Here is a 27,632-nt window from a genome sequence, read left to right on the forward strand (position 1 = left end):
TGTAGGCTTCCAAGTTTTCGGGAGAATAGTCAATATGGGAGTGTAATATTATGTTCGCACACAATCCACAACTCACTTTGATCTTGATTTACCTACAATCTGGATTGTGACTGTCGCCAGTCGAACGTCGTGCTGTTTGCACAGGCAGTCCGCTTGAGAAGAACGCGATGATAAAACTGACATAACTATGCGGTAAGTCATGAACATCTACAAACAAAATGGAAGATTTGGTTAGAAATAAATACAGTACTTTTTCTTGCCACATATCTGATAATAGACAGATGTCATAGTCTTTCCAAATACAGTATCTTTTTTATTTCTCTGTCGATAGCCCAACACATGTTTCGCAGCCATCTTGTATTTTCTTACGCGCGTGGGATTGTGGGATCTCTCTTATCACTGGATTTAGTTTCAAGAACTCTCTCGAGTCAATCACGATTGAACCTCATTTCAGTTGAGATTGAAATGGTCGAGGGTGTTTGCACCAAGGCATAGTTGCCGACCTTGGTCACAATCTAGATTGAAATGCTTGGTGCGAACGGGGTATAAGAAATGAACTTTTAAGCTTATCTTGCATCCTTGAGCTTCATATGCTGCTGCCAGCATGCATTGTACAATGGTTTTGTAATCAGGGTCCTTAATATTCCCCAAAAACTTATGCACTATATTCTCGAAAGAGTCCCATGCTTCTTTTTCCTTTTCTCCCATTGTTTCCAAAAATCTGCTTTGTCTTGATTTCCAAGTTTCAATTTGAAGTATGCAAAATAAACTTTCTTCACAAACTCACTTATGTTTCTTTGTTGACTTTTCATTGTGTATTCACCACAAACATAACAGACGCTGTTGGGAGAAATTACACAACCTCTGCGAGCCATATTCCAGAAATAAAAATACAAGCACAGTAGCATTCAAATGCTGGATATAAACTGAGTGTGGCATTAGATGGCCAGCAAGATAATGAACTTATTTAGCTTGTTGAAACATTTTCTAATCCAACAGCAGGTTGTTTATATTTATTCCTAGTATCCCAGATAACATGTCAAAACATGCTCAACCTCACCAGTAATATTACTCACTATCAACTTTTAAAATGTTTCTGCACGATCATGCAACCTTCCTCCTAACACTAAAACTACTTAACCCACCTCCTCCTACCACTACTCTCTTCAACCATTAACATTTTTATTTATTTATTGCCTAGTCCATCTGTAACTGATAGAATTAATGTGAGAAGTCTTTGTTTTAAGGCCCTTTTTTAAATAAAAAAAAATAATACTAAATTTTAAGTTAACCAGGAATTTTATGCTAAATACAAACAAAAACTTGAGTGTAACAAAAAAAATTGACAAGATGGAATTTTTTTGGTATTTTTTTTCATTTTTACCAAGTTGAAATTTGTAAGAAAATGCATAAAAATCCTACGCAGTTTTTTACTTGCATACCTGTGTAATACGCCATTAAATTTACATTCACAATGTATGGACATGACACAACATATAAATAGCATAGACACCATTAAGCAATCATGGATGCAAAAGGCACTCCATGGCAGACATCCCTATGACCTGGCCCAGTATTTTTTTGACAAAACTGCATCAAACAGCTGGTCAGCTTGGAGATGCCTCTTTGGGGAGATGGAAGGATTCATGATTGCCATACAGGATCAGGTCATAAATACTAAAAAATACAGAAAACACATACTCAAAGATACAACAATCACAAACGACACATGCAGAAAATGTCACATCATACCAGAAACCATACAAGACATCACTTCTAGTTGCAAGTTCTTAGCACAGACAGATAATTTACATAGACATAATCAAGTAGCAAGTACATCAATAGCTTGCAAAGAAACAAATTATTAGACATCCATGAACCATACTACAAATTCAACAGACAGTATTGGAAAACAACATGCACAAAATGTATGACAGAGCTATAATCACAGATAAAACAATTTACCACAACAGACCAGACATCACACTCATTGACAAACACAATAAAATCACGTACATTATAGACATATCCATTCCAAACACTCACAATGTACAAAACACATGCACTAAAAAAATCAGCAAGTACACAGAACTCACTCAGGAAATAAAGCATCTATGGAGGATGAATAGGGTGCTTGTTGTACCTGTTGTTCTCTCCTCTACAGGTGTCATACCATACATGCTACACGAAAGCCTGGGCACATTAAAATTGAATAGAAACTTATACATCACACTACAGAAGGACACTATATTGAATACATGTCAATATTCATATTGTTAGGAAATTCCTGAATACAGACACACACTGACACACTTATTTAAGTTTTGTCTTGTTTTGAAATTACACTGCTTTGACTCTGATCAGGCATACTACACAGCCATCAGTGTCAACCGAATATAACTTGCAAAACCGAACACGATAATAATAATAATAATAGGTTTATGGCATGACGAAATTCTATTAATAGTATCATATCATACGTTTTTGAGGGGAATAACATTTTGGTGTGCCATGTTGAATCATGTCGAGTCATAGGTGTGCCGTGAGTAGAAAAAGGTAGCGGAACACTGCTCTAGATGACAAAATTGAATTTTGTATTGGTACTAGTCAAATTTTTTGTCATATTATATGAATTAGCATTGTAGGGGAGCTTGTTGTATGGGAGTTCACTGTATATGTGGTTTCATGATAAATTTTACTAGTATATATGCTTCTTGAATTATTCAGCTAATAAATTTATAGAGCTATTACATCATTATTGAACAGAGCATAAGCAGAGTTTTAACTTTGCATAAATCAGACAGTATATATTTTTGTAATATGTCTGTGATTGAAGTTTAAAGCAACCATGTGACTAATAAACATGATTTTTTGCAAATGGTACAACTTGGCAAGGCTGATATCATGACAAAGCTGGAAATTTGATCTTTGGGCCGAGTTATTCAAGGTTTACCATGTAAAGTCTATGGGCCAATTGCGATTTGTAAGCTGGTCATGTGCTACACATCTCTACAATATTATTTTATTTTGATCTTCTTTATGACAGGCATTTAGCATGCATGGCTTCTGGCTGCACATGTTCATGTTTTAAATGTTTCTTGACATTTTTGTGTTATGACATTGATCATGCATGTCCTCTCCAAAACCTTTGTTTTAGACTGCTTTATGCATAATATTAGAGACATGTCACCACATCTGTGTTTTTGTATGAAGCCTAAACAGAAAAAAACCTATACTGTGGAGCTTGGTTTCATTTTTCAAAAAAATACCTAGTTGATATTATTACTTACAAGAAAATATTTTTATAAAAGAAAGTGTTTTGGATTTTTAACTTGCCAGTTTTGAAATTATATTTTTATTTTTTGCAATATGTTTTCAATTTTAGATGATATAACATTTCAAAATTTTATTTCAGAAACATTCTGAAGAATTTTTTAAATTTAAGGAAACTCTTGTTTAAAAATGGAAATTATTAAATCAGAAAGCTGAATTCACAGATTATTTTTGACTATATTTTTAAGTTAAACAATATAGTTTAATCTAAAAGTAGGCAACAAAACTACCATCTCGTATTAAGATTAATAATTAGAATTAGGTTGATCCAGAATAGTCCTACTCCTGCGCAGGTTGTTTCCAGTTACTCTACCCAGATCATCATTTTATCTGCACTTCTAGACCAGTCAAAATTCATTCTAATTAGTTTTTTCCAGAATTTTCTAAATTATTAAACTAAACTTCAAAATTAATTTTAATTATTAGTCTTTGTGCAAGACGTTAGCATTACTGCCTATCTTCAGGACAAATTTCATTGTTTAACTAACTAAAAATCTAGCTTATTTGGTATTTGATTACCTATAAAATTTGGGCTTTGCTAATATGGTACATTTTAAAATGAAAATAATAACTTTTAATTATATATAAAACTAGCAGACCTGGCCACGCGTTGTTGTGGCTCAATAAGTATCTATTATAAATGTATAACACTTCCCCCGTGGGTGGAATTTAAAAAAATCCCTTCTTAGTGTACATTCTCTTGATGTACTCTATTAAAATGCAATCAAACACGCATCTAAAATAGTATAATAAAAGTCGAGTTCTTCACAGTAAGCCTTAATCCTGTCTCTCTCCCCCGCAAGGAAATATTGAAAAATCTCTTTTTAGTGTATATTCTGTTGACGTAACCTATTAAAACGCAATTAAAAACGCAAAAAACCACATGTAAAATAGTATAATAGAAGCAGAGTTCTTCACGATAAGCCTTAATCCTGTCCATCTCCCCCAGTAGGGGGAATTTCGACATGTATATTATATAACAGGCATGGGCAAATGTGGCTCTTTTTGAGTTACATGTGGCTCTTGCTGAAAGTGCTATCCTTCCCAGCCTTAGCATACTATCCGCCATGACAGTACAGAACTGCGGCTCCCGTGCATTTTGCAAAACCTACATTTCGGCTCCCACTGAACTCTTGCTTGCCCACCCGTTATATAAAAACACGTGCATATTCGAATGCAACATTGTGTCAAAATTTCAAAGGAATCGGTAGGAACAAACAAACATTATATTTTATTTATATAAATAGATAGAAAATGATCTGCTTTAGTCCCTTCTCACAGAAAAGCAGAATGCCTCACAAAAAAGCAAACTTAGATCGTTGGAGTTAGCGCCATCTGTTGGACATAAAAGCCTTAATCCATATATAAAGATATTTTTGGAAGGGAGAAATGATGGTCTTCACATATGCCAGAAACCTTTGCGGGAGTGTATTAAACAACTTCCCGAAGTTTCATGGCAATCGGATAAATGGTGTGGTAATGCATGAAGGACAGACACCAGAAAGACATACATTCGTTTTTATATATATAGATAAATATATTAGTTAAACACTCAAGTTTTCAAAGAGCCAGAAAATATCGTTTTTTATTAAATAGAAAAGATTTTTTCTGACTTTTTGAGAACTTGAGTATTTCTTTAAATAATTTATTCATATGGAACAGTAACATCCCCAGAATTGCTGTACATAAAATTTTTCTGTGATTAATATTTAGCAAAAACTTGATACGTATTAATTACAAAAAAATTTTTGAATATAATTAAAACCTTATATAAAATCTTTCAAATGAATATCTGAAACAGTGCACAAAAATCAAGTTGCTACAGGTGGTCCAGAAGTCAGTTAAAAGACAGGGAGAATATTGTTACATGCAAGTCATGTAATATTTAGTACTAACATTTATTTGGTAGTTAAATACAAGATATTTACCCACCTAAGAGGATATTTCTGTATGGTCAATATTTCTATTTTTTATAATGAAAAAAAAAAACACGGACTTTTTGAAAAGCGGAGTTAAGGTGTAAAAATGATTAGCAGTGATGTCATTGTGTTACAGTGTAACTCGCTTGTATTCTTGAACCATGTAATTGCCAGCATGCACTACTTTTCCATAATGATGATGAGATTCTTTCTATGTTTAGAGAGAAGCCTGTAAAGAAAGGTCTGTTGTTATTTCCTGATGATATGTGCAAGGGATGATATATATTTGAGAATTTTTATGTGAAAGTCTAACTTCATAGGAAGAAACTGACAATTCTATTTAATAGGCCACCTGTTCCAAACAAGCTTTAATCATTCTTAAAAAGTTAAATATCTTACTTAGCTGTCTTCTGGACAACCCTTTACATAAACAAGAACTATTTTATAATTTTAATTCTATTTATGTATTGAATTTCATGATGTATTTAACAATATTAGTTATTTGTTAAATGATAAACTTAATTTAAATATTTAAAATATCTTCTTATATGTTTATTATCTAAGATAAATTCCAAATTTAAAATATTTCAGCCAATTGCATTTGTCATTCCACCAATAGTCATATTTATGGTAAATGTGACAAGAAAACAAAAAACTGATGGGGAGCAAGCTATGTTAGGTAGCTATCTTTTAAGTTTTATTGTTTATATTTACAAATTATTGATTAAAATTACGTTATAATAATATGTGCATTCACTGAAAGAAGTTTAATATAATGCCTTCTATTAATAATTTTCTTAATTTTTAATTCAGAGATTTTTTTTTAGAATAATAAATAACAATTTTAAAAGTTAATTGTTGATAATCTTGTAATAGAGATAATTTATAAATTGTTCTTTGAATTTTGAATAAAAAAAATCAAAGATACAAGTTTTATTGTTTTTAAGTTTTAACTCTTTCTTCCCTGAGGGCACTAAGAGTCTTTTTTTTTTTCCCATACCCATCGTGGGTTTAGCAAGGTCTACATTAGGGACAGCCAGATAATGAAGGACATATCTGGAACTGATCACTATGAAAAATTCCTAGGGAATTGCTTGCTCAGATTCAGTCCCTGGTTTCCCACAACAATATACTGTTGTCTTAACTGTCTCAGCCATTTATCTGTGAGGAAAATATAACTTATATAATTGTTTAACATTAAACAGTTTGACAAATTATATGTTAATTTTGTTTTAAGATAATTATTAGTACAGTTGAATTTGCTTAAGAGAGCATCCTTGGGATTGCTGCATCATGCTCTTATCTGAAATAACAAGATCACCCAGGGATTTTTTTACACTATTTAAATCTATTAAATAGGAGCTCTATCTAACTTAGTGTACACTTAGAAGCATTAAAATTCATTTATTGCATGAATGTAACACATGAAAACTGGATTTAAGTCCAAAGCAAGTCACTATACCAGAAATATCCAGCACAAACTAAAAAATAATAAAACAAACAAATTTTTCATAATTTTTAAATCATCATCTTTAGATTAAAGACTGCTGAACAAGATTTAGATTTTCATGTAGATGTTCAACGGTCTATAATCTTAAGATGTTTGTTTTATTATTTTTTACTTTGTACTGGATATTTCTGGTATAGAGACGTGCTTTGGACTTTACCACATAATTTTACTTGTATAAATTAAAAGACACAGTCGTTTCCAAAAGTTCTTTAGACAATCACCATTTTCTTTCTTGTTCTAGAACAAACTGTTGACGACCAGACCTTTCTTTTGAGGCTACTTAGTCGTCTAGTTAAAAAAGTACCTTAAAAAACAAAAAGAGTCCAATTAAAATTTCTAAAATTTCTAAAATTGGAATAGTGGTAACCTTACGACGTCTTAGTATTTCCATCCTTCTCCATTTGGGAATTTCGAGTCTTTTATATCCACTTGTAATTAGCACTGTCGAATGTAGATGATGCCTTTACTTCCCCTGGTGACGAATTATTGCGATATTAAAGTTTTTTAAAATTTTCGTCGGATGGTAAAAATTTTCTTGTATAAATGAAAAGACACTGTCGTTTCCAAAAATTCTTTAGACAATTACCATTTTTACAATAATATTGTATTTTACTGTAACATGCATATTTTTTCCATTCTTTTATCATCAGTTTTATCAAATTATCAGTAAATACAATATATTTACCAATTGCATTACTTTCACTTCATTTCATTCCTCTTAATTAGGAGGCCTAGCTGAAAAGATGTGAACACCTTTACTTTAAAATTTTTCAATGTCCTCTAATGGACCATACAGTATAAAAACAATTAACTTTATTCTTGCAATACTGTAATTATTTTCTATCAAATTTGAATACAACAGTTTGCAAATGTGGACTTGAACTATATATACTATTGTAACTATTCATGTAATAAACAATGTAAACAAATTTACTTATAGAAGTCCATAACTTTCTTTTGGGTATGATTACTCACAGCTTTCTTTTTAGTCATTGCCTTGATCTTGTAAATACATTACAGTTGATAAAATTTTCTTCTAAATACTTACCTCCATGCTTAAATGAAAAAGTTTGTCTTTATGAGAAAAAGATTTTAGTATTTGTAAGCAATTTTCATTTTGTCATAATCTTCCTTCACTCATTTTCTTTTAACCATATTGCATATTTCAAATTTGTAGTGTGGCAAGCCTGTCTCTTCATGTTCTGGATGATGATGTACTGCAAGATGAAAGATAGACCTTTATAAATCTTTCTTAAAATAAGAAAGTTAATTGCACCTCATACCAAATAATGATCTAATTTTAATGTTACGATGTAACATATTCTGACTTAAGGCATTAAAACCAATGTTTTATTCAAAAAATTTTGCAAGTACTTTTGATAGTTTACAACTATCCTAAACTTGGATTAATTGACCAGATGTACTATAACCTGTGTTAACATATACCTTTCACAATGTTAAAAAGGAAGTTTTAGAACAAAGGTAAGAATTCACTGCTTATGCAGAATGACAAATTGCTTTAATTTAACACCTCCCGTGATCTAACTTGAGTTCACAAGCTGTCACTGTACTTCTAGTAAATTTATATTGATGTACTGTACAGTTGATTCTTGATGTGTCACTTCATCTTACCAGGGGATATAGAAGAAATTTTGAGTTAATAAGGTTGTAAATGTTATGATGCAAATAATACAGTTAGAATTAAATATATTAGATGTTTATTATTTCTTATGTACATAATTGTACAAAATAACAAATATTTATATCATAAGTGAAAGAAATTTGGATACTCAAAGTTTTGCTTTCTTTTCTGTTCTGTCTGACACTGTTGCTGATGAAATTTTCAAAATGCTTTTCTTATTTTATGGATTTTCAGGTATTGTCTGACCAACTTGGCCGAGACCATTGACACAAATAGGCACATGCAAACTAAACCAGTCAGTTTGTAAAATAGAGATGGTGCTTTTTTGACATGGAAAGGAATGTTTACATGTACAAAGACTGTTTTTTGAAAGAAGAAAACTACTTTTAAATGGCATATTACTTTCTTCCACTTACCTAATCTTTTAAGATAAGCAGTAATTTATGAATTGATGAAACTCACTTTCCTTTGACATAGGAACAATGGAGTGTTCTTCCAATTACATCACAATCAAAGTTATATAAAGCCATTGTTTCTGGAATGTTATTCTTTGAACTCTTTATCAATGAAATAAAATTTGGCTCATCTTCACTACCTTCTTCCGAGTAAATCTTTTTTATTATTGACAACGATACTTCAACAATTTTACTTGTATACTTTGTACAATGGGTGGCTGGAATGATGAAATCATCACTTTCAGTTTTCCTGTCACAGAATTGAACGATGACATGTAAAATATTTTTATTTTGTTGTGGAAAGGTTTGTTATGTATAATGGTAAAACATGAAAACATACAAAAGAATGTAAAAAGACAAATTAAATTTCATGCTAAATTTACTACTAACAACAAATGAGCACCTTCAGCACAACTTCATTTCTACTACATCTTGGAGGCCTCTTCCAAGATTAGTCTAAGAGAATTAGAAAAATGCTAGTGACAGGCAGTGCTTAACCTGGCTGAACTATAGAGAGAGTATTCGATGAAATGCCAAATTCATTTAAGATTTTACAGTTTTCTTTTCACCTCTCTTTAAGATTAATTATGTATACATTTTTTGTTATTGACAGATCTTTAATTTTTTACTTGCTGTTTACAATTTTTATTTCAGTTGAAATGAAAATGAAAATGTTTTAATTTGTTGATCTGATGCTCCTAGTACCAATGACTGTGTATATTTGGTCTTTCTCTTCTGCATTTGTTTATTCATACTGAGGCAAAGCAGATCTTTTATATGCTCAGATACCTTTTATACTGGTCAACGTATTTCTAGATTAAGTATTATTGGACATTTGGCTTTACTGAAGGACGTTATGAAGAAAGACATCATTTTGATGGGTTCCAACAGAATATTAGCTCAGTTTGTGTTTGATAGGCACTATCTGCTGTCTTTTTCCACTCTCTTTAACTGGCATATGAATAGAGCAACCTTTCATTCACAAGATATAGTCTGGTTTACAAATGGATCCAAAACTGATAGTAGCACTGGTCAGGGCTGGCCAAAGAAAAAAGCAGGGCCTGGTGCAAAGTTGTGCAGGATCTTTTAATAATAATAAAAAACAATTTTGAACAACAAAATAATATTTTAATGGTAAACATATCATCTGTTAAATAGATTAGTGAAAATTAGTTAAATTTGCAAATAATGAAATGATAAATTTTCAAATTTTGCAAGAGTTGGATCATGCAGGAACACGGGGCCTTGTGCATTCACACTGTGTTTACACTGCCCTCTGGCTTGCCTGGGCACTGGTGCTGGCATTTGTGGAGGGCAGCAGATAGAGGCTTCTTTCTTCCACTCTTAAGTTTCCCACTGTATTTCAAGTGGAGTTGCTAGCTATTATTTGGCATGTTTGCATGATTGAGTGCTTCTTCTTATTTTATATGGCTTGAACCGGCTTTTAGCATTTCTTATAATAATTTTTTTTACAGTTGTGAAAGAATGGACTGCCTCTAATCATTCTAAGTAGTGGAGGTTGGCTCCTGGCTTAAAGGAGAGCAAGACATTTTTGCTTAGCCTGCTTTCAGGGTAAACTGTGGATTTCTTGGCTTTCAACAGGAATAATGTCTACTTTTTGGTCAATATTCTTACTGGTTTGGTTGCTTTTGTAAACATCTACGCAGACTGAAACTTCCTCCTTGTTCTCTTATCACTTTTGAGGATCTGCTGAAGACTCTTTGCATCTCATTTGTGAGTGTGCAGATCTTTGTTCAGGTAGACTTGTTCATCTGGGCTCCACTATGCTAAGCCCTAATGAACTCCATTGGTTTTTCTTTAGAGGTCTTGCATCTTTTTAAAGAGATCAGGCTTCTGAAGTAATTTCTTGTAAAGTGCAATTTTAGGTCAAAGTGCATTCAGCCTATTGACTCCCACTTGTACAATAACATCAACATTACAAACTTTACAACTGAATTTCTGTGTGTTTAGTTCCAAGAAAGATAAAGGAAAGCACAGGTCTGATTGGCCAATAAATTAGTGAGATGTAAGATTTGATTAGCCAATTCAAGTGTAAGAATGAACTAATTACTTTAAGCATAAAATATAGTCAGATTTTTTTCTGTACTTCTGTGTCATGCTTCAGAATAGCTAATATGTCAAATAACTTGTGTCTTCAAGTATACATAATAATTTATTTTTATTGGGCTGCAATTTTAAAATTGCAGACCTATAGATTTCCACTGTCATCTGTCTCTTCGTGCATCCTTCCTTAATCTTGAGAACAGAATTAGATAGATGAAAGTTGAGACCAGATACAGACCAGAGATCCCAATTAACTATATACAAATTTCTGGTCTGGACTGGAAGTTGCATGATTTTTTAAAATTAAAATATGACTAAAAGTTGCAGCCCAGTACTGTGACAATGTCACAATAATTTAGATTTTTCAAGTTTGTCTCATTGTGATTTATCCTTTTGGAAACATAATACCGTAGAATGCATTTAAAATTAGACACAAATTTACTTCAACAGAACCTTAAATTCTGAATTAGCAAAATGCCTTTAAAAACTGTTTTGATTTAGAAAGATGCAAAACGAATTGTGTTCGTGAAAGCTATGTCAGGATAAAAATGAAATTTGACTTAGTGAAGTTCAACTTCTCAATGGTCAGCTGTAGTTCCTGAAAATGAGCTTAAAATTTCATATATTTTTGAATTATTAATCTTATTTGTGTGTATTTTGAAAACAGTGTTTTTGTTTTAGCAAAGATGAAGAGGTGTGGAGTGTCAAGAGAGCTGACCATTGCGTGCTGCAGGCCAAGTGTGGAAGCAAGGCCACTGTGTGTGAACCTACTGACATGACTTTGTAGTTTAATTGTATATGAGGCTTCAGAGAGCTGGCATTGTATGTCCACTATGTATTGTTGCAATGTATTGACAAATGTAGATCTTTTCATGACCTCCACTGCCTTGCTTTTATCAGCCTTAACCAATGTGATGATCTGTGATCTGAGCCAATTTCTACTTCTTTCAATGTATTGCCAAAATGTACTACTCTCTGGCTGGTGTTTGTGTTCTTCAATAGCAAATACAGCTTTCTGTCTAAGATACTCTCTGCTGGAATCTGGACACTTATTATTTTCAGAAGATAGTAATTTCTCCACATTTGGTATAACTGAGTATGGATTAGGTGCATTAGGTTGAGGCACAAACATACATACATATGTCGATACATTGCAAAAATACATAGTGGACATGCAATGTCAGCTCTCTGATGCCTCAGATATAACTAAACTACAAAGTTGTGTCAGTAGGTTCACACGCAGTGGCCTTGCATCCACACTTGGCCTGCAGCACACAGTGTTTTTTTTTAATAGGAAAAAATTGTCTTAATTGAGCATGTTTCAAATTTAAGCTTTCAAACTATAAATATATTTAAAAACTTTATGTAAAATCTATTAAATTTACAAAAACTTTTGTCTACATACTCCTAAGATAAATGTTAGCATTTCTTTTGTTTGTTTCTCTTCAGTAAGAAATTCCATCTATAAAATCAATAATTATGAATTTTATGACTTGAAAATAAGAAGAAAGAGTACATTATATATAATTGTTTCAAGTGGTTAAAGTTTCTATCAGATTATCTATATTCTTTGCTCTGAAATAAGGAGTTAATGATTGTACATGTGTACGTCTTTTATATAAAACAAATGAAATCTTATTTGGATGAAAAAATGCAACAGAGAGCCTAAAGCGAAAGTATTGATTAAAACTTGGTATTTGCATTGTTCAGTTCTTGGCTGTAAAATGACATTGCGCATGCCTCATACGGTTTCAAATTCAAACCAGTTAGGGACTTGTGTTAGAACAAATCTATTGTAAAACAAATGTGACAGTTTCACTTTAAAGTTCCTAATGTCTAATTTAATTAATTTTAATTATTTAATATGACAACTCAAGAAATTGAAAGCCCAAAAAAATAGGAAGCGAACTTGTAAATTTAATAAAGATTGGCTGACACAAAATGAATTTCAAAAATGGTTATTGGTTAAATGGTTAAAACTGGTCAGAAATTTTGAAAAGGTGGCAACATGTTTTTCGGCAAAATTGAAAATAAATTTCTTAACAGCCCTTAAAAATTTTAATTATTAAAATTTTATATAAAAATGTCAAATTCATTTTTAATACAATATTGATATTTATTTATATATTTTAAAGTGGAATAATTAAAGTATTTATTTGATTGATTAAATTTTTAATACAGAAAAACATACTTTTTCTGGTCTCATAATAAGAATAAGCTCTTCTCTAACTACACTTGCAAACAACCAAACCTTAAAAACTTTAATATGTAGTCTTTATATTACATCTAACACTTGTAGTGAGTAGGAATCGCCAAAGATTCAGACTCAACATTGATAAGGAGTACAAAGGCTGTAGAAGAAATATCGCACAAATACAAATTAAAGGACCAAAAAAAAAAAAATATTTATGTAGCTCGCAAAGATTCGATAATTAATACACTAGTACACTAATTACTATGATTACAATGACACAACCTAATAATGATAATTACAGTATGTACAAAGGCGAGTGTGTGTTGGGGTCACTGTTACATTCATTGAATCTTGTTTATTCCAACAAGAAAAAAAAACAGGAGAACTATACTCAAGTATGAATTATTTCCTTAATCTTCCTTCCTTAAACAACAGCCCTTCCACTCCAGATACAATCTTCCTCCTGATGCAAACGGATTTTCCCTTTGTCCAAAAAAACAAAGAGAGAGTGTCTCGCCACTACTATTCTCCTTTCCTCGCTAACCCTTCTGCTCAAGACCTCCTCACCTTATCCCTCAAAGCCTTCCTTTGGTGTGTTCTTGACAAGTCCTCTGATGAAAAAAAAAGGTGCTTGCACTCGTTGTACTCTCCTTTTTATAACCCCTGCCATCCAGAGTTTCCATCTTAGTCACGTGGTGTCTTTACAACCAACCCCGAGCCAACAAGTGGTTGCCGAGGACGGAGGCATGCGACAAACAGAACATTTTACAAATAAACAGGTATCACGACAAAGAAGAAAATACGATACAGAAATGGCACCGATATACAAAATATATAATTACAAAAAAAAAGAAACAATTTAGTGACGAAGCACTACACACTTTTGGTCAGAATAAGCATTATTTCTTTAAGTGTGGCAATATAAAGAATGATAGCTTCTCTTCTAATTCCTTAAAGAATTCATTTAAATTCTTTCTAAAATTGATTCTAATGAATTCTTTTGATTTAAAATTGAGAAGATATTAAATAACTGTTCTATGTAACTTTTTGAACTAGATGAGAAATTAAAATAAATGTTTTAATTAATAATGTATCTGAGTTTTTAGGAAAATTCATAGACATTAATAATTAAATCCATTTAGAAAAGTTGTCATAGGAAATCCAGTAGCAACTTAGTGTTATTCTCTAATTATTATTTATGGGGGTAGTCAGTGGTGATATTCAGCGGGTTCGCACAGGTTCGGCCGAACCCGTTGTTAAAATTTTCAGTTTTTTTTAACGGGTTTGCCCGAACCCGTTGGTAAAATTTTCACTTTTCCGAACCTTGTTAAACACATGGAACATTTCTCAGTGGTTTTGTTTTTTTTTAATATATTAAAATATACTTATTATACTCTGTTATACTATTAAACTAGAGCCTTATACCCCGTTCGCACAGAGCATTTCAATCTAGATTGTGAGCAAGGTCGGGGACTATGTCTTGGTGAGATTTCTCTCGACCGTTTCAATCTCGACCGAAACGAGGTTCAATCGCGATCGATTCAAGAGAGTTCTTGAAACTAGATCCAGTCATAAGAGAGATCCCACAATCTCACATGCGCGAGATAATACAAGATTGCTGTGGAATACGTGTCGGGCTATGGACAGCGAAATAAAAAAGATATTGTATTACGAGAGATGATGACATCTGTCTGCTATGAGTAGTGCGATTTGGGGTGAAAAATTTCTCTGCCTAAAAAAAATAAAAGGTCGACAGCACTAATATACTATTGTTACCTGGTCTTCGCCCAGGGCTCGTTACGTTCCAAATACGCCACTGATTATTAGATATTTCCCAAGAAAAGGTATTGTATTTATTTCTAGCCAAAACTTCCATTTCGTTTGTCGGTGATTGTCAGGGAAAAATTTTCTGCTAGCGAACCCTTTGTTAACTATTTTGAATATCACCACTGGGGGTAGTTATCTTTTTGTCTTTGTGACATCACCTATAAATGTATAAATAAATAAATAACTTGAGCAATTTTAGTACTATGAGAAGCATGAAAAAAAAATTGATTTTTACAATTTCGAGCTTATACAAAGAATGATTTACTGCTCATAGGTTGATCAATATGTAATTCCATTCTTTTTCAAATTTAGAAAACAGTATATAGTATATCAGAATTTTGTAATTGTTATGATAATTAAATTATAAATTAAATTTTTATATAATACAATTTTCTTTTTTATTTAGGTGTTTCACTTGCATTAATGCTTAATGGAGTTATCACAAATGTTATTAAATTAATCGTTGGAAGGTTAGTTTATTTTTAAGATTATAATAATATATAATAGAATACCAATAAAAATAATTGTTTATTTTGAAAAATAAATTAGTTCAAATACAGTAAGACCTCGCTTAATGCTTCTTCGATTAATGCTGATTTGCAGTCTGTTCGAAGTCTTAAAAAGTGCTCAAAATTTACACAGATTCAAATTAACGCTGCAGTTGATCAATTTGTGTATAATATGATTATTCCCAAACATGAACCAATCGGCAAAAGGTGGCAATTTGTCGTAGCCCTGTACTTTCCTTAAATCTATGTTTGTTTGGTGCAATTTTGGAAAAAATATAACATCATAGATGCCACATGCAATATCGACTTCGCTTGGCAAGAATTAATTGATAAATGCATGAATGGAGCGTGAAAGAAGTTATGGCTGGAGATATCCAACAATTCTCAACGAGAAGAGCCTATGCTGTGTTGATAGGTTGACTAAATTGTCAACCTAATCAATACAGCAGGACTAGATGTAGACGAGCAGGATAATGAAGAGTTACTGCAGGATTCTGGTAAGAGCCTTACCAATGATGATTTTTAAGAACTGGCAGAACAAGGAATTCATGTAGAACTGAAAAATAGTGATTCTGAAAATGAAAAACCCAAAGAATTTCTCTACAGATTTCCTTAGTAAAAGTTTGGTAATGATAACCGAAATCATTGATCAAATTGTAGTGAATGATCCAGGTTTAGAAAGGAGTGCAAAAGCAAGATGAGGCATTTTGGATGTGATCTCCTGCTATCGACATTTGCTTAAGGAAAGAAAAAGAAAGCGACAAATGAAACTACACGACTTTATCGCAAAAAACAACAATGTCAGAAGAGCCAGGACCTTCATCACAAAAAATGAACATTATATTTCTTTGTGCATATGTTTGTGTTATTTAACATATATTATTATGCAAATTAATATAAAAATAACTTAAAATTAAAGTAAAATCTGTTTATTTTTGACCACGTGTTTCCCTTTCCCTATTTACTCTGTGTTAAAATTACTAAATACCGAACCTGTTACCGGTGTAATTTGCGTGAAAAAATCTTCTTTCCACAAACGTTTTCGAGCTTTCCAAACAGCTCTTCTTCAGGTAGAGAAAAAAGGTTCTGACGAAATACTTCGAAAAAAGACGAAAAAAGAACGTAGACATTTAAATAAAAAGGGAATCTAAAAATAGAATGCAGATGTTTAAACAAAAATTACGGAACTCGCATATCAAACGAACATTAAGGTGGACATGCACATTCGTGCGCCGATGTTGCTATTTATAGATCGTTGTTTATGAGGGCCTGCCACGCTATAGAAAGATTAATCTCATCCTTCCGATTTATACATGTGGTCCGATGGTTAGCCTTACAGATGGATATAGCTTCCCGCCATTTTAGTTGGTCCAGGTGGGGCGTAGTGTCGATGACGTCAGCTTTGTCGAACTCCGGTTCTATATCGGGATCAGATGCAAAGGTGGTTAGGGCCGTGGTGTACCGCCCGTGCCGAAGGTCCGCCTGATGTATTCGCCTGCACTCTGGTATTTAAAGATTGCTTGGTTGAGCCGATATATACAAGCCAATATATATTTTTATTTAAATGTCTACGTTCTTTTTTTGTCTTTTTTCGAAGTATTTCGTCGGAACCTTTTTTCTCTACCTGAAGTAGAGCTGTTTGGAAAGCTCGAAAATGTTTGTGGAAAGAAGATTTTTTCACGCAAATTACACCGGTAACAGGTTCGGTGTTTAGTATTTCATCCCCGGTGTCGGAGTGAAGAGTAATTTTAGTTAAAATTACTTTGTTTAACGCTGTTTCATTTAGCGCTTTGTCATCTAGAATGCATTCCCCGTGTTAAGTAGGGTCTTACTGTATTACAAATAAATTGGAATATGTTAAGAATTCTTTATGATGTTTCAGTTTGTTTGCTTTGTTTGAAATTATTTTTTAAATGATCGTATGATCCAAAGAAGTCTTATCTAATAAAGATAAAAATACTCTTCAGTTTGTCAGATACATATAGTCCATCTCAAACCTTAGTTTTCTCATTTGAGAGTGGTTATCATGAAAAGAAGCATTTTATATTTTAGATACATCTTACTTGTTAGTCAGGTAGTCAACACATACATGAAGAATACTTGTTTTTAACATAATTTTCAGTAGAAATAAGAAATTAATTCTAAAGATATGATTAATTATAGAAAACAATATATAAATACGTAAGTTCTAAGAGAATATTATTTTTAGGCCTCGTCCAGATTATTTTTGGAGATGTTTTCCAGATGGACAAATAAAGCCAAATCTTGAATGTACAGGCAGGAAAGAAGATATAATAGAAGGTCTTAAAAGTTTTCCAAGTGGACATTCCTCTTGTAAGATTCAGTTTTATTCAGTTTAATAAGAACCATATCTACAAATAGCATTAAATGCTTTTAGGTATAAATGCTTATGTAAAATAATAATTAATTTTACTCTAATATAAAGAAAATTTTAATAGGCATATATTAATTGTAAATATTTATTTCTAAACGTATAACATATAACAACAAAGCTTTGAGAAATGTTATTTTTGATTGAATATATGTAATTTCTATGAAAGATGCTCTACATAAAAACTTTTTTCCAAGTAAAAAATACTTATTCCAATAAAAAATGTTTGAAAATATATTTTAAGAATGTTCAGACTCTTTAATGAGTTAAATTTCATACATTAAGCTCATTTTCAGTTTTAGTTAGTTTTAATACAAAAGAAATTAGAGATGCACAACACACAAAAAAGTGAGGATTGCAAAGGGATAGACTTTCAGCAGAGGCCAGCAATTGTTGGCTCAAACTTTGAGTTATGACATGGCATAAAAGAAGTTTTACTGCATTAGAGACAGCAACAACACCATATGAATAGTAATCAGTGACTTTTCCTACTCAGCTTCTGCTTCTGAAATGGATCGGGGATCTAGCAGCAAAGAAACAAAATTTTACCTTTATGTGAAGGAAAATAAATGATCATTTCTTTCAATAAAGATAAAGTATTGCGTTATCAATTTTTATTTTTTATCCTGATGTAATTCATTTAAGTGAATTTTTTTCTAGCATATGCAGTTTGATGTTCAATTATTGAAATTATTGTTTATCCAAACTATCCTTGACCCCAATTAGTTTGGATAATTGGAGTTCTAATGCATGTCGTTTAATAAAAGTTTTTAAAAATTTTGCATTATGAAGAATAATTATTTATTAAATGGAAGTAAATTGTAAAATGCATAATTATTGCATTGCCAAATTTATGTGAATTTAATGGGATTTATCAATCTATAAGCATTGGGAAAGAGTAATTATGTAATTATTTTCATGCATGTACAGTACTACATACATACATACATACATACATACATACAAGACTTGTGTAAACTGGACTTGCCCTGTACCAAATATTTTTTCCAGTTTGGCAGGTTTCTGCTTAGAACAGATTTTACTGTACAGTACATATCAAATAATATAATTTAATAGGATCAGACTTAACCTTAGAAATAAAATTTATGAATTTTAGTAGACAAAACTTGGTAATGTAACTTAATTATAAATTAATTCATCAGAAAATATAAATTTTTTTTACAATTATTTTATGTTAAAAAAATATTATGTAAAGAAATGAAAATAACTATTCCAATAGTAAGTGTAAATAAAATATTTTTCAGTTTCATTTGCAAGTATGGGTTATGTTTCGCTCTATCTATTTGGAAAGCTTCAAGTATTTACTACTAAGGGAAGAGGACAATCTTGGAGATTATTAATAGCCTTTAGTCCTTTGTTGTTTGCACTTATTATTGCTTTGAGCAGAATGTGTGATTACCATCATCACTGGCAAGGTAAGAATTTTATATTATTACATAGTATACAATAATAATTGATATTTGATGAAATAGTAGCATTTATGTGCATTAAACAATGCTTTACTTTCATTCATATGACTTTAATTCAGTATAATGAGTAATTAATACTAGTCTATTCAAACTTCTACTTTATACTGCTTTATTTTTAGTTATATAAATATTTTTTGGATTGGATATTTATTTATCAGATTGAATGCATACATTTTTCAAAAATCTGCTTATGATTCAGTAACTTAATTTCTAAATTTTCTATACGTGTAGATATAGAAGTGCATTTATACCAAATTGATGGTGCTAAATCCAAAATCAGTACTCCTTTCTCCTTGACCTAATTTTCAGAGGTCACTTAATCAGCAATTTTAACTGTTGACGATAAAGAAAAATCCAAATTACAAAGTTAGAATCCAAGTTAGCATGACTAACTCCTGTTTCAAATTTGACAAAATGAATTATTCTAAGTGAGAATTAAATTAAGAGATGGTCTGTGTTTTGCTTGTTCAGAAAATAGTCATTTCTGAAGTGATGCTGCTGTTTATTTGTTTGAAATAACATTATTTCATACATAACCAGTCTTATTTTACAGTTTCTACTTTGTTTTTTAATTTTTAATGGTTATAAAATTAGTTATCACTTCATCTCTGGAAATTAGGTCAAGGCCATCCAGATGATTATTATTAGATTCAGCAAATAAATAAACTTCAATTTCTGCATTTATTTTCCTCAGTTATTAGATCTAATAGTCCTTTCAAGCATTCTGTACAATGAAAACAAAACCTCCTATATCTTTTGCTCAATAATCTCTTAGATTAACATTTCTAACTTTAAAAACAATAATTATTTTTACTTCTTTGTTCATAATTAAAGTTTTAAATTTTTATAAAAATCTTAAACTTATTTTTATTAATCTGTATATTATCATTCCATCTCAATTCCATTAAAAATATATTTTTTTTTAAGTTTGAAAAAGTGAATAACTATAAACAAACAAATGAAATATGTCATAAGAAAAATATTTCATTTCTGTTATGATATATTTCATTTGTTTGGCATTTTTCTAATTTACGCAATGTCATGTTTGAAATTTAATTTAATAAATATGCTATTTATTTGTGTTCAAGCTAACAAGATTAAATTTATCAAACTTTTAAAAAATAAATATAATCAAAAACTAATGTAATTTTATTTCCATGTGAATAAAATAAAATTAGTCAGAAAATTATAATAATTCATAAATGAAATTTAATGCAATTTAAATTATATTTGTATAAAAAGTGTGTACAAAAACTCAATTACTTTCTGCTCTAAGAAGGCCCTTTTTTTTTTTTGAGACCGACGCCGGTTTGGTCAAACCCGTAACGGGATCGACCGGCCGACGAGGAATGGGGCCCAACATATTCGAGTTAAAGTACTTGTGAAAATTTTTGGAGATTGCCACTGGATGGAAATTTTATCCTCAGAACAGCTGGCTGCCACTGCCATCAAATAAAGTGGTATAATCAATTGAAATATTTTCTTGAAAAATCCAAAGTGTATTTTTAAAAAATTCAGATTTTATTAAAAGTCTGAAATGTTTGATAAAATTAATAGAAAATATTTTTCACAGATGTTTTAACCGGATCGTCTCTGGGTTTCTTTTTCGCTTGGTTGTGTTACCGTCAATACTATCCGGCACTAAATCATCCGAACTGTGCCATGCCATATTCGGCATCGTCGAATCACGCGACCAACGGAAACAATCCAGAAAAAATGGACGAAAATTTAGAAGAAATCAAATGGATATGAAAATTAGCTTTAGGATTTTTAGATAAAGAGAATTTATTTACAGAATTTAATCTCTCAGTTTTATGAGAGAATAAATGAACCTATTTTTAGGTAAATAATATTTTCCTGGTGGTCTTAACATTTTATTAGATATTTCAAAATATATATATATATATATATGTATAATATGTATAATTTTTGTAAATTAGAAAATTTTAATGATGACAAAATTATCTGTAATTTATCTTAACATGGATGGAAACATGTCTAAAATATTATACAATATCCGTTATCTTATGAAGCTTATTCTAGTTATAGTTTATATTCCAGAAATGACATTTCGTTATATATTAAATATTATGATATTTTATAAATGTATTTTCTTGAAACATGATTAAAAATTTAAACATTTTTTAAAACTTTAAACATCTAAAGATCTGTTTAATAAAAGGAAGAGAATTATTTCTTATATCTTTTATTTATTATATTTAATACATATAATTATACAGATAATTTATTATTTGTCTCAAGATCTGGTAAACACTGTAACAAATTTAAATTGTATAAATGTTTACATTTGATATCAAAATTTAAAAGTTAAATAAATAAATTAGAAAAAAGCAGAAATTCGTATTTATTAATCAAATTACAGTTGTTGAATAATTATGTAATATTTGGTAATATGAATAACGATATTTGATCATTTAATATGAACTTTTTAAATATTTAATCATTAAATTTTTTTTTATTCAAAATTCCAATTTTTGTAAAAAAATTTTAAAGTGAATATTCAAAATATAATGAAGTTAACTCAAGATAAAACTAAGTTATCTGGAGTAAAAGAAGTATAAAGGAAATTTCAAGTCTTTTTAAAATAGAAATTTACAATTATATTTTTAAATATAAAAAATAAATAAATATATATTTTATTTTATATAATTGAAATATATATATATATATATTATTTCAATCTATTAATATATTCATAGAATTAATACTTTGTTTAAAATTTTAACATATCTTTGAATTGTAAAATTTTATAAGAATGACTCAAAATTTAATTTTGTATTATCCTATATAAACTAGTTATTATTTAAATTTAAATATTTTTTTGTCTTTGTTTAAAGTATTTAGATTTTTTATTATTTGCTTTATTTTTAAAGATCTGGATTCACGATATTTTCAGCATTTGATTCTTACCTCCTTGGTGTCCCTTAATCTTCTTATTTTATAGTTTCCAGATAAATCCAAATAGTTTCTTGTATATCATGCATTTTATTTAGTTTTAATTTATACATTCTTTTATTATTCTGTTTGATAAATGAAAGTTAAACGATGGAAAAAAAGCACCGAGGAAACAATAGAATTTGACAATGTTACCAATTAGCAATTTTTAGATTTTGAGGAAAACCTTTTTCCAAATTAGAAAACTTGCATTTGTTAAATAATTATGAGAAAGCAAAAATGGCACTATTCGTTTTCTATCAGTTTTAGAAATTTCATTTGATGACGAGTGTATCTTTTTACATTTATACTATGTTTATGCAATGAAAGTTAATTGGCTTACGATTTATTTCCATTAAAGTTAACCGGGAGTAACGGCAATAGAAATCGAGATGGCATTTGTACAGAATTCAATTCGATTTAGGTTAATGTATCTTCAGGTTGTTAATTCCAGTAGAGTGCAAATGTCGTGAAGTTGCACGTATGTTAACCCATTTATAGAAAGTTACTTCGGTTGCAGAAATGGTGTTATAATAATAATTAATATTAGCTAACTACCATTCTGTTCAGATGAGAAAAACTTATTGGTTAACTTTTATTGCGTAAACACAGTATTAGATTAGCAAATTACTATAATAGTTATATTTTTGTCAAAGTTATTATCGACGGTATTGACTTATTAATAGCATACGTAAGAAAAATATCGTCGAAAACTTTCAGCTAATTTTCAAAGTAATATACTGTGTCTATGTGCCAAAATGTATTTTATTCAAAATTAAGATACGGCAATGATGATGTAATAAGTTGTTAAATATTCTAATAATACAATAAGGTACGATATGTATTATAAACGGAAATGTATTAAGTATATGCAAAATTTAATTTACACAAACAGTAAAAATTAATTTGATATAAACATTTCTTAATAAAAAAAAATGATTATATCATTTTGATATTTCATTTTAAAATTGTTTATAAATGAAAATATTATTTTGCAAATGAAATGAAGTATATTTGAAAAGCAAAAAGTTGTAATTTGATATACTCACACACACTGTATTTGAGTAAATTTTTTACATATTGCAAGATTTAAAGTAGGATGCAAAGATAGATCCAACTCTGTACATTTGAATGCTTTGAAGAATCAATCATCAGAAAACTTGACTTAAAATGCTTATATTTAAGTTAGTCTTTTATCAATTAACTCTTTCTTCAAATAATATATGTATTTAGTTTCTATGTTGGTGGATCTCTGAAAACGTTTTGCCACGGCATTTGGCTAAGAAAAATGACTCGTGGACGCATCTGTGCAAAAACGTAGCGAGAATTGCTCATAATAACATTCGTACTCCTTTTCATTTAAGATTTTATTATTGGCCAGATAGGCTTCATTGGGTAATAAAATCTAAACCGTCCAAAACGATGGATATTTTCACGATGGCAGGTCAAAAGTTACAAAATTGGCTTCCCGGCAGCTACATTCGAGAATCCTCACTCTAGAACCTAGCTTGAGTTCTGGATTCATTTTAGATACAGGCCTCTAAATATTAACTTACATTTCTGTAAAGATTATTAAATTATTGTATATTAAAAAGTCCTCATTACAATGTTTTTACATATCAAATGAACAGTATTAAAAAACTTTCATAAATTAAAGTGGACATTTTATAATCCGGTAAGTGTCTTTCTTAGAATACTTTTTCCGTTATGCAGAGCAAGTATGTAAATGTTGCATCTTTATAGAATGCAGAGTAACTAAATTTAGGCTTTACTATTTCCTTGTGAGTTACCAAATTAAAGGCATTTTCTTTGTAATTGATAATAAATTTGTTAAAAATGTAGTTCTGTTAAATAAATACAGTGTAACTCGGATAACTCGAATGTTTTTAATTCAAATTTGGTTGATTCGAATATTTCTTCCAGACACTCAAATTTCATATAGAAGTAATGTAAAAAATTTCTCCTTAATTTGAAGTTTTTTGGGTAATTGTTCCTTCGACTTCAAATTATCCAAATTCTGTCATATCAGACATAATACAAATCCACGTCAAAATCTATTTTTATTATTTTGTTTACATTTTTTTTACTGTAAATGTACAGTAATGTCTAAACTTCTACTTTTTAAAGGAACTCTAAAAGGCATCAAAATTAAGTCATTTGATCATACAACAACATATCAAAAATTAGGTATAGTAAATTTTTCTGTTTTTATTTGATTTCATTTGAAAGAAATTCTTAATTCAAAATATTAATTTATTTAAATCTCTATTTTTTATGTATGTTCCTAACATGACATTTTTAAAATACAATAGGATCTTGCTTTATGTAGAATTGCTATCTGTATATATTACTGATGTTGAATGACTAACTTGATCCATGAATGCACAGAGATAATTGACTATTAATACTGAAACACCGACTATTTTTATTATAAAATTTGATATATGCAGTAAAAATGAGTAAAATGTTTTAAATATTTCTTAATACTTTTGTTAAGTTGTAAACTGTTGCAGCAGTATCTACGCAGACATTGACTTCTGGGAGTCAATTTGAAACCGTTTATTAAAATTACTAGTTTGGCAAATTATGACAGTTCAGGATGTAAATTTACACACTAAGTATTAATACACATAGTTTTTTTATGAAATCAGTATATGGATTAATACTAACTCACCAGATTTATTTATTTATATATTATTATAATTAATTGTATGAGCAAAAAAGAGAAGAACAGGCTGATGGAAGGTCAAAGAATCCTCAAAGGGGTCGATAGTCAAAAAAGTTTGGGGACCCTCAGTACGGGCAGTCATTTTGTACTACTCTGGACAGAGCATAAAGTTAAGCAGAATTTTGTTTCACACGCGACTCCCATGTAAGACAAGATCACTCTGTATGTGCAATCGATTGTTGAATTTCTTTGTTCCTGGATAAGAAAATTCTTAAATATTTCTAATATAAATTTCATATCTTAACATTTAAAATATGGGAAAAGTTTCTAAAATCAAATGTATTGTATATATATTGAAATATCTAAAGATAAACAGTAAATATTGTAAATTTAAAACATTCATGTGAATTTTTTGAAATACTCAGGAAGGATTCATTTTTGTAATATTTAAAGAGAAATATTTTACATGAGCAAATGTGTACTTAATAAATTTGAATGTGTAATATTGTAAATTGTTAAAAAAAATTTAATTCTACTAAAGGCACAGGAATATGTATTCAAGTGTGTTAATACATTCCAAAGCTTTTTAAAAACTGTTATATATAAGTTATTATTATTGGTATTGTAATATGACAAAGAAATAAATAAATTCATTCCTTATTTTAAAATATTCATAATGTTTTGTTGTTTTTATTCAATCAGTCAATCAGTTATTCCATTATTTCATCACAGTATTCCTTAATGGGAAAGCCAAGAAAAATGTGGATTTCCCATGCATAAAACCCTGCAAGCCTTAGTCCTTTGAAGACCATCATATAGGCAAGGCACAACACATCAGGAACACTCATCTGCTCTTTCAACCTAGGACCTGCTAAAACCACATACCACATCCATACTTGACAATCTTGTATCATTGTATGTATTATACAATTTTCATTTTATCTGCATTTGTGATTCTTTCCAACCACATGTATGGCGCTGCCTTTTGTTTGGAATCTGTTTCTCTTTCAGACACTCTTCTGCTACTCTAACCATCTTTTCCTCTATCTTCTGTGCCCTTCCTCTACACTGCTCACATACAACTTCTTATACACCTCATCATTTGACATTTTCTCCATGTGGCCAAACCAATGCAGACATCCTTGGTGTCTCATTCAATTACATTCTCTTTCACACCACACTGCAGCAATACACCACAAATCCTCATTGCTTGTCAGATCTTTCCTTGTCACACCACATCACACCTCAGATAGCTCATCTCGTCTGCAGTCAATCTGCTCTTATGCTTTGTTTAAATATCCAAGCCTTGCATCTATACAACAGAGTTGGAAGGACCACACTCTTGTACACAAAACTATTTGCCTTCTTTGAGAAACACATTTTTATGATTCAGTCGACCTATGAACCCAACCATTTTCATATAATCATCCATTTGCCTTCCAGTCTTCTTGTCTACTCTGCCATTCAAAGGTTTCAGGTAAAGAAATTTGCTTACCTGCACCTTTCAGCTGTATCTTGCATTTGGTCATCCCTTTCAAACAATATTATTTTCATTTTCTCTCTATTTATTCTTAATGCCATTTTTTTTCACAGCACTCATTCAATCTTGACGTAAGACACTGCAGTTCACTGGCTTTTGGCTGGTAGAACAGTATTGTCAGCATATAATGTTGGCAAGCCCATAGTCATACCGAATCACTCTGACAATTCACCAGCCACTCTAACATGCTGTGCTGTTCTCATATAATGTTTTTATCACCTCAAGCAGCTTCCCACTCACCCCATATTTATGAGAGTATAAGTACTCTCTTCTCATTTGGTTGTATGCCTTTTCTAATTCCACAAACCCTGCAAAAACTCTTGTTCAAATCAAGTACTTCTCAACAATCCAAAGATTCGATCCATATCTCTTTCTCACTACAAATAACCCACACTGAGCATTCCAGATGTCCTCCCTAGTAATTCTCATTACCCTCTCCACTATAACTCTTGCAAATACCTTTCCTGGCATGCTTAGCAGAGATATCTGTGAATCAAATGCAGTTTTCACAATGAGGAGATGGAAGACACTAGTGCTACTATGCCAATAACCAATATATCAAACCGAAAAGGATAAGTTTTTATGATATTAATATTTTAAACATTTATTAGTTTCGGTTTGATATACAGTATACTTCCAGCTATCCGGGCTAATTGTGGGTTATGGAGGCACCGATAATCCACAAGTCTGTTTTAACAGAAGCTAATAGATTTTTCTTTTCTTTAGTTTTAAATTTCATGTTAAATTTATTATGATAGTTTATTTATTATGAATAGAATACATTTTGATAAGTTTTAGATATGATCAGAGTTGAATAAAACTTGACAAAACAGAAAATTCAGAAAAATTTATTGAACTAGTCTAGTGCCTTGCAGTTCACTATCAATTTCTTATATTATTAACTAGAATGATGGATTGCTGGCTATGTACTGTTGTAAAACAACATTAATTTTGCAATACTAATGATTTTTTGATAAGGAAATGATTCAAAATATTTTCTTCAAATATTTTTTTAATTAAATTATAAAACTGTAGTGTACACATAAGTAAAGATGTATTCTTCAAGGATCAACTACACTTACTGTACCTATTCTGAAAGTAGTTCTGATGCTCAATATATCATTTTAAATAGCA

The 27,632-nt window shown here is 30.5% G+C and overlaps 1 protein-coding gene across 2 annotated transcripts in view; it reads left to right on the forward strand.

Annotated features, from left to right (window-relative positions):
* The window catches only part of LOC136981321 (phospholipid phosphatase 5), a 70,396-nt gene extending 48,878 nt beyond the window's left edge, over nucleotides 1-21,518 (forward strand). The window contains exons 3-7 of one of the 2 annotated variants that reach the window (XM_067277637.1): nucleotides 5,844-5,931; nucleotides 15,351-15,414; nucleotides 17,663-17,787; nucleotides 19,111-19,281; nucleotides 20,909-21,518. In XM_067277637.1, coding sequence (XP_067133738.1) covers nucleotides 5,844-5,931; nucleotides 15,351-15,414; nucleotides 17,663-17,787; nucleotides 19,111-19,281; nucleotides 20,909-21,087 — 627 coding nt within the window. In that variant the 3' untranslated portion in view covers nucleotides 21,088-21,518. The remainder of the gene's footprint in view (nucleotides 1-5,843; nucleotides 5,932-15,350; nucleotides 15,415-17,662; nucleotides 17,788-19,110; nucleotides 19,282-20,908) is intronic. The other variant, XM_067277636.1, reaches the window with a different exon arrangement.
* The last annotated feature ends 6,114 nt before the right edge of the window (nucleotides 21,519-27,632 follow it).

The sequence above is a fragment of the Centruroides vittatus genome, unplaced genomic scaffold (assembly GCF_030686945.1).
Source record: "Centruroides vittatus isolate TY-2023 unplaced genomic scaffold, ASM3068694v2 contig_751, whole genome shotgun sequence".
Lineage (NCBI taxonomy): Eukaryota > Metazoa > Arthropoda > Arachnida > Scorpiones > Buthidae > Centruroides > Centruroides vittatus.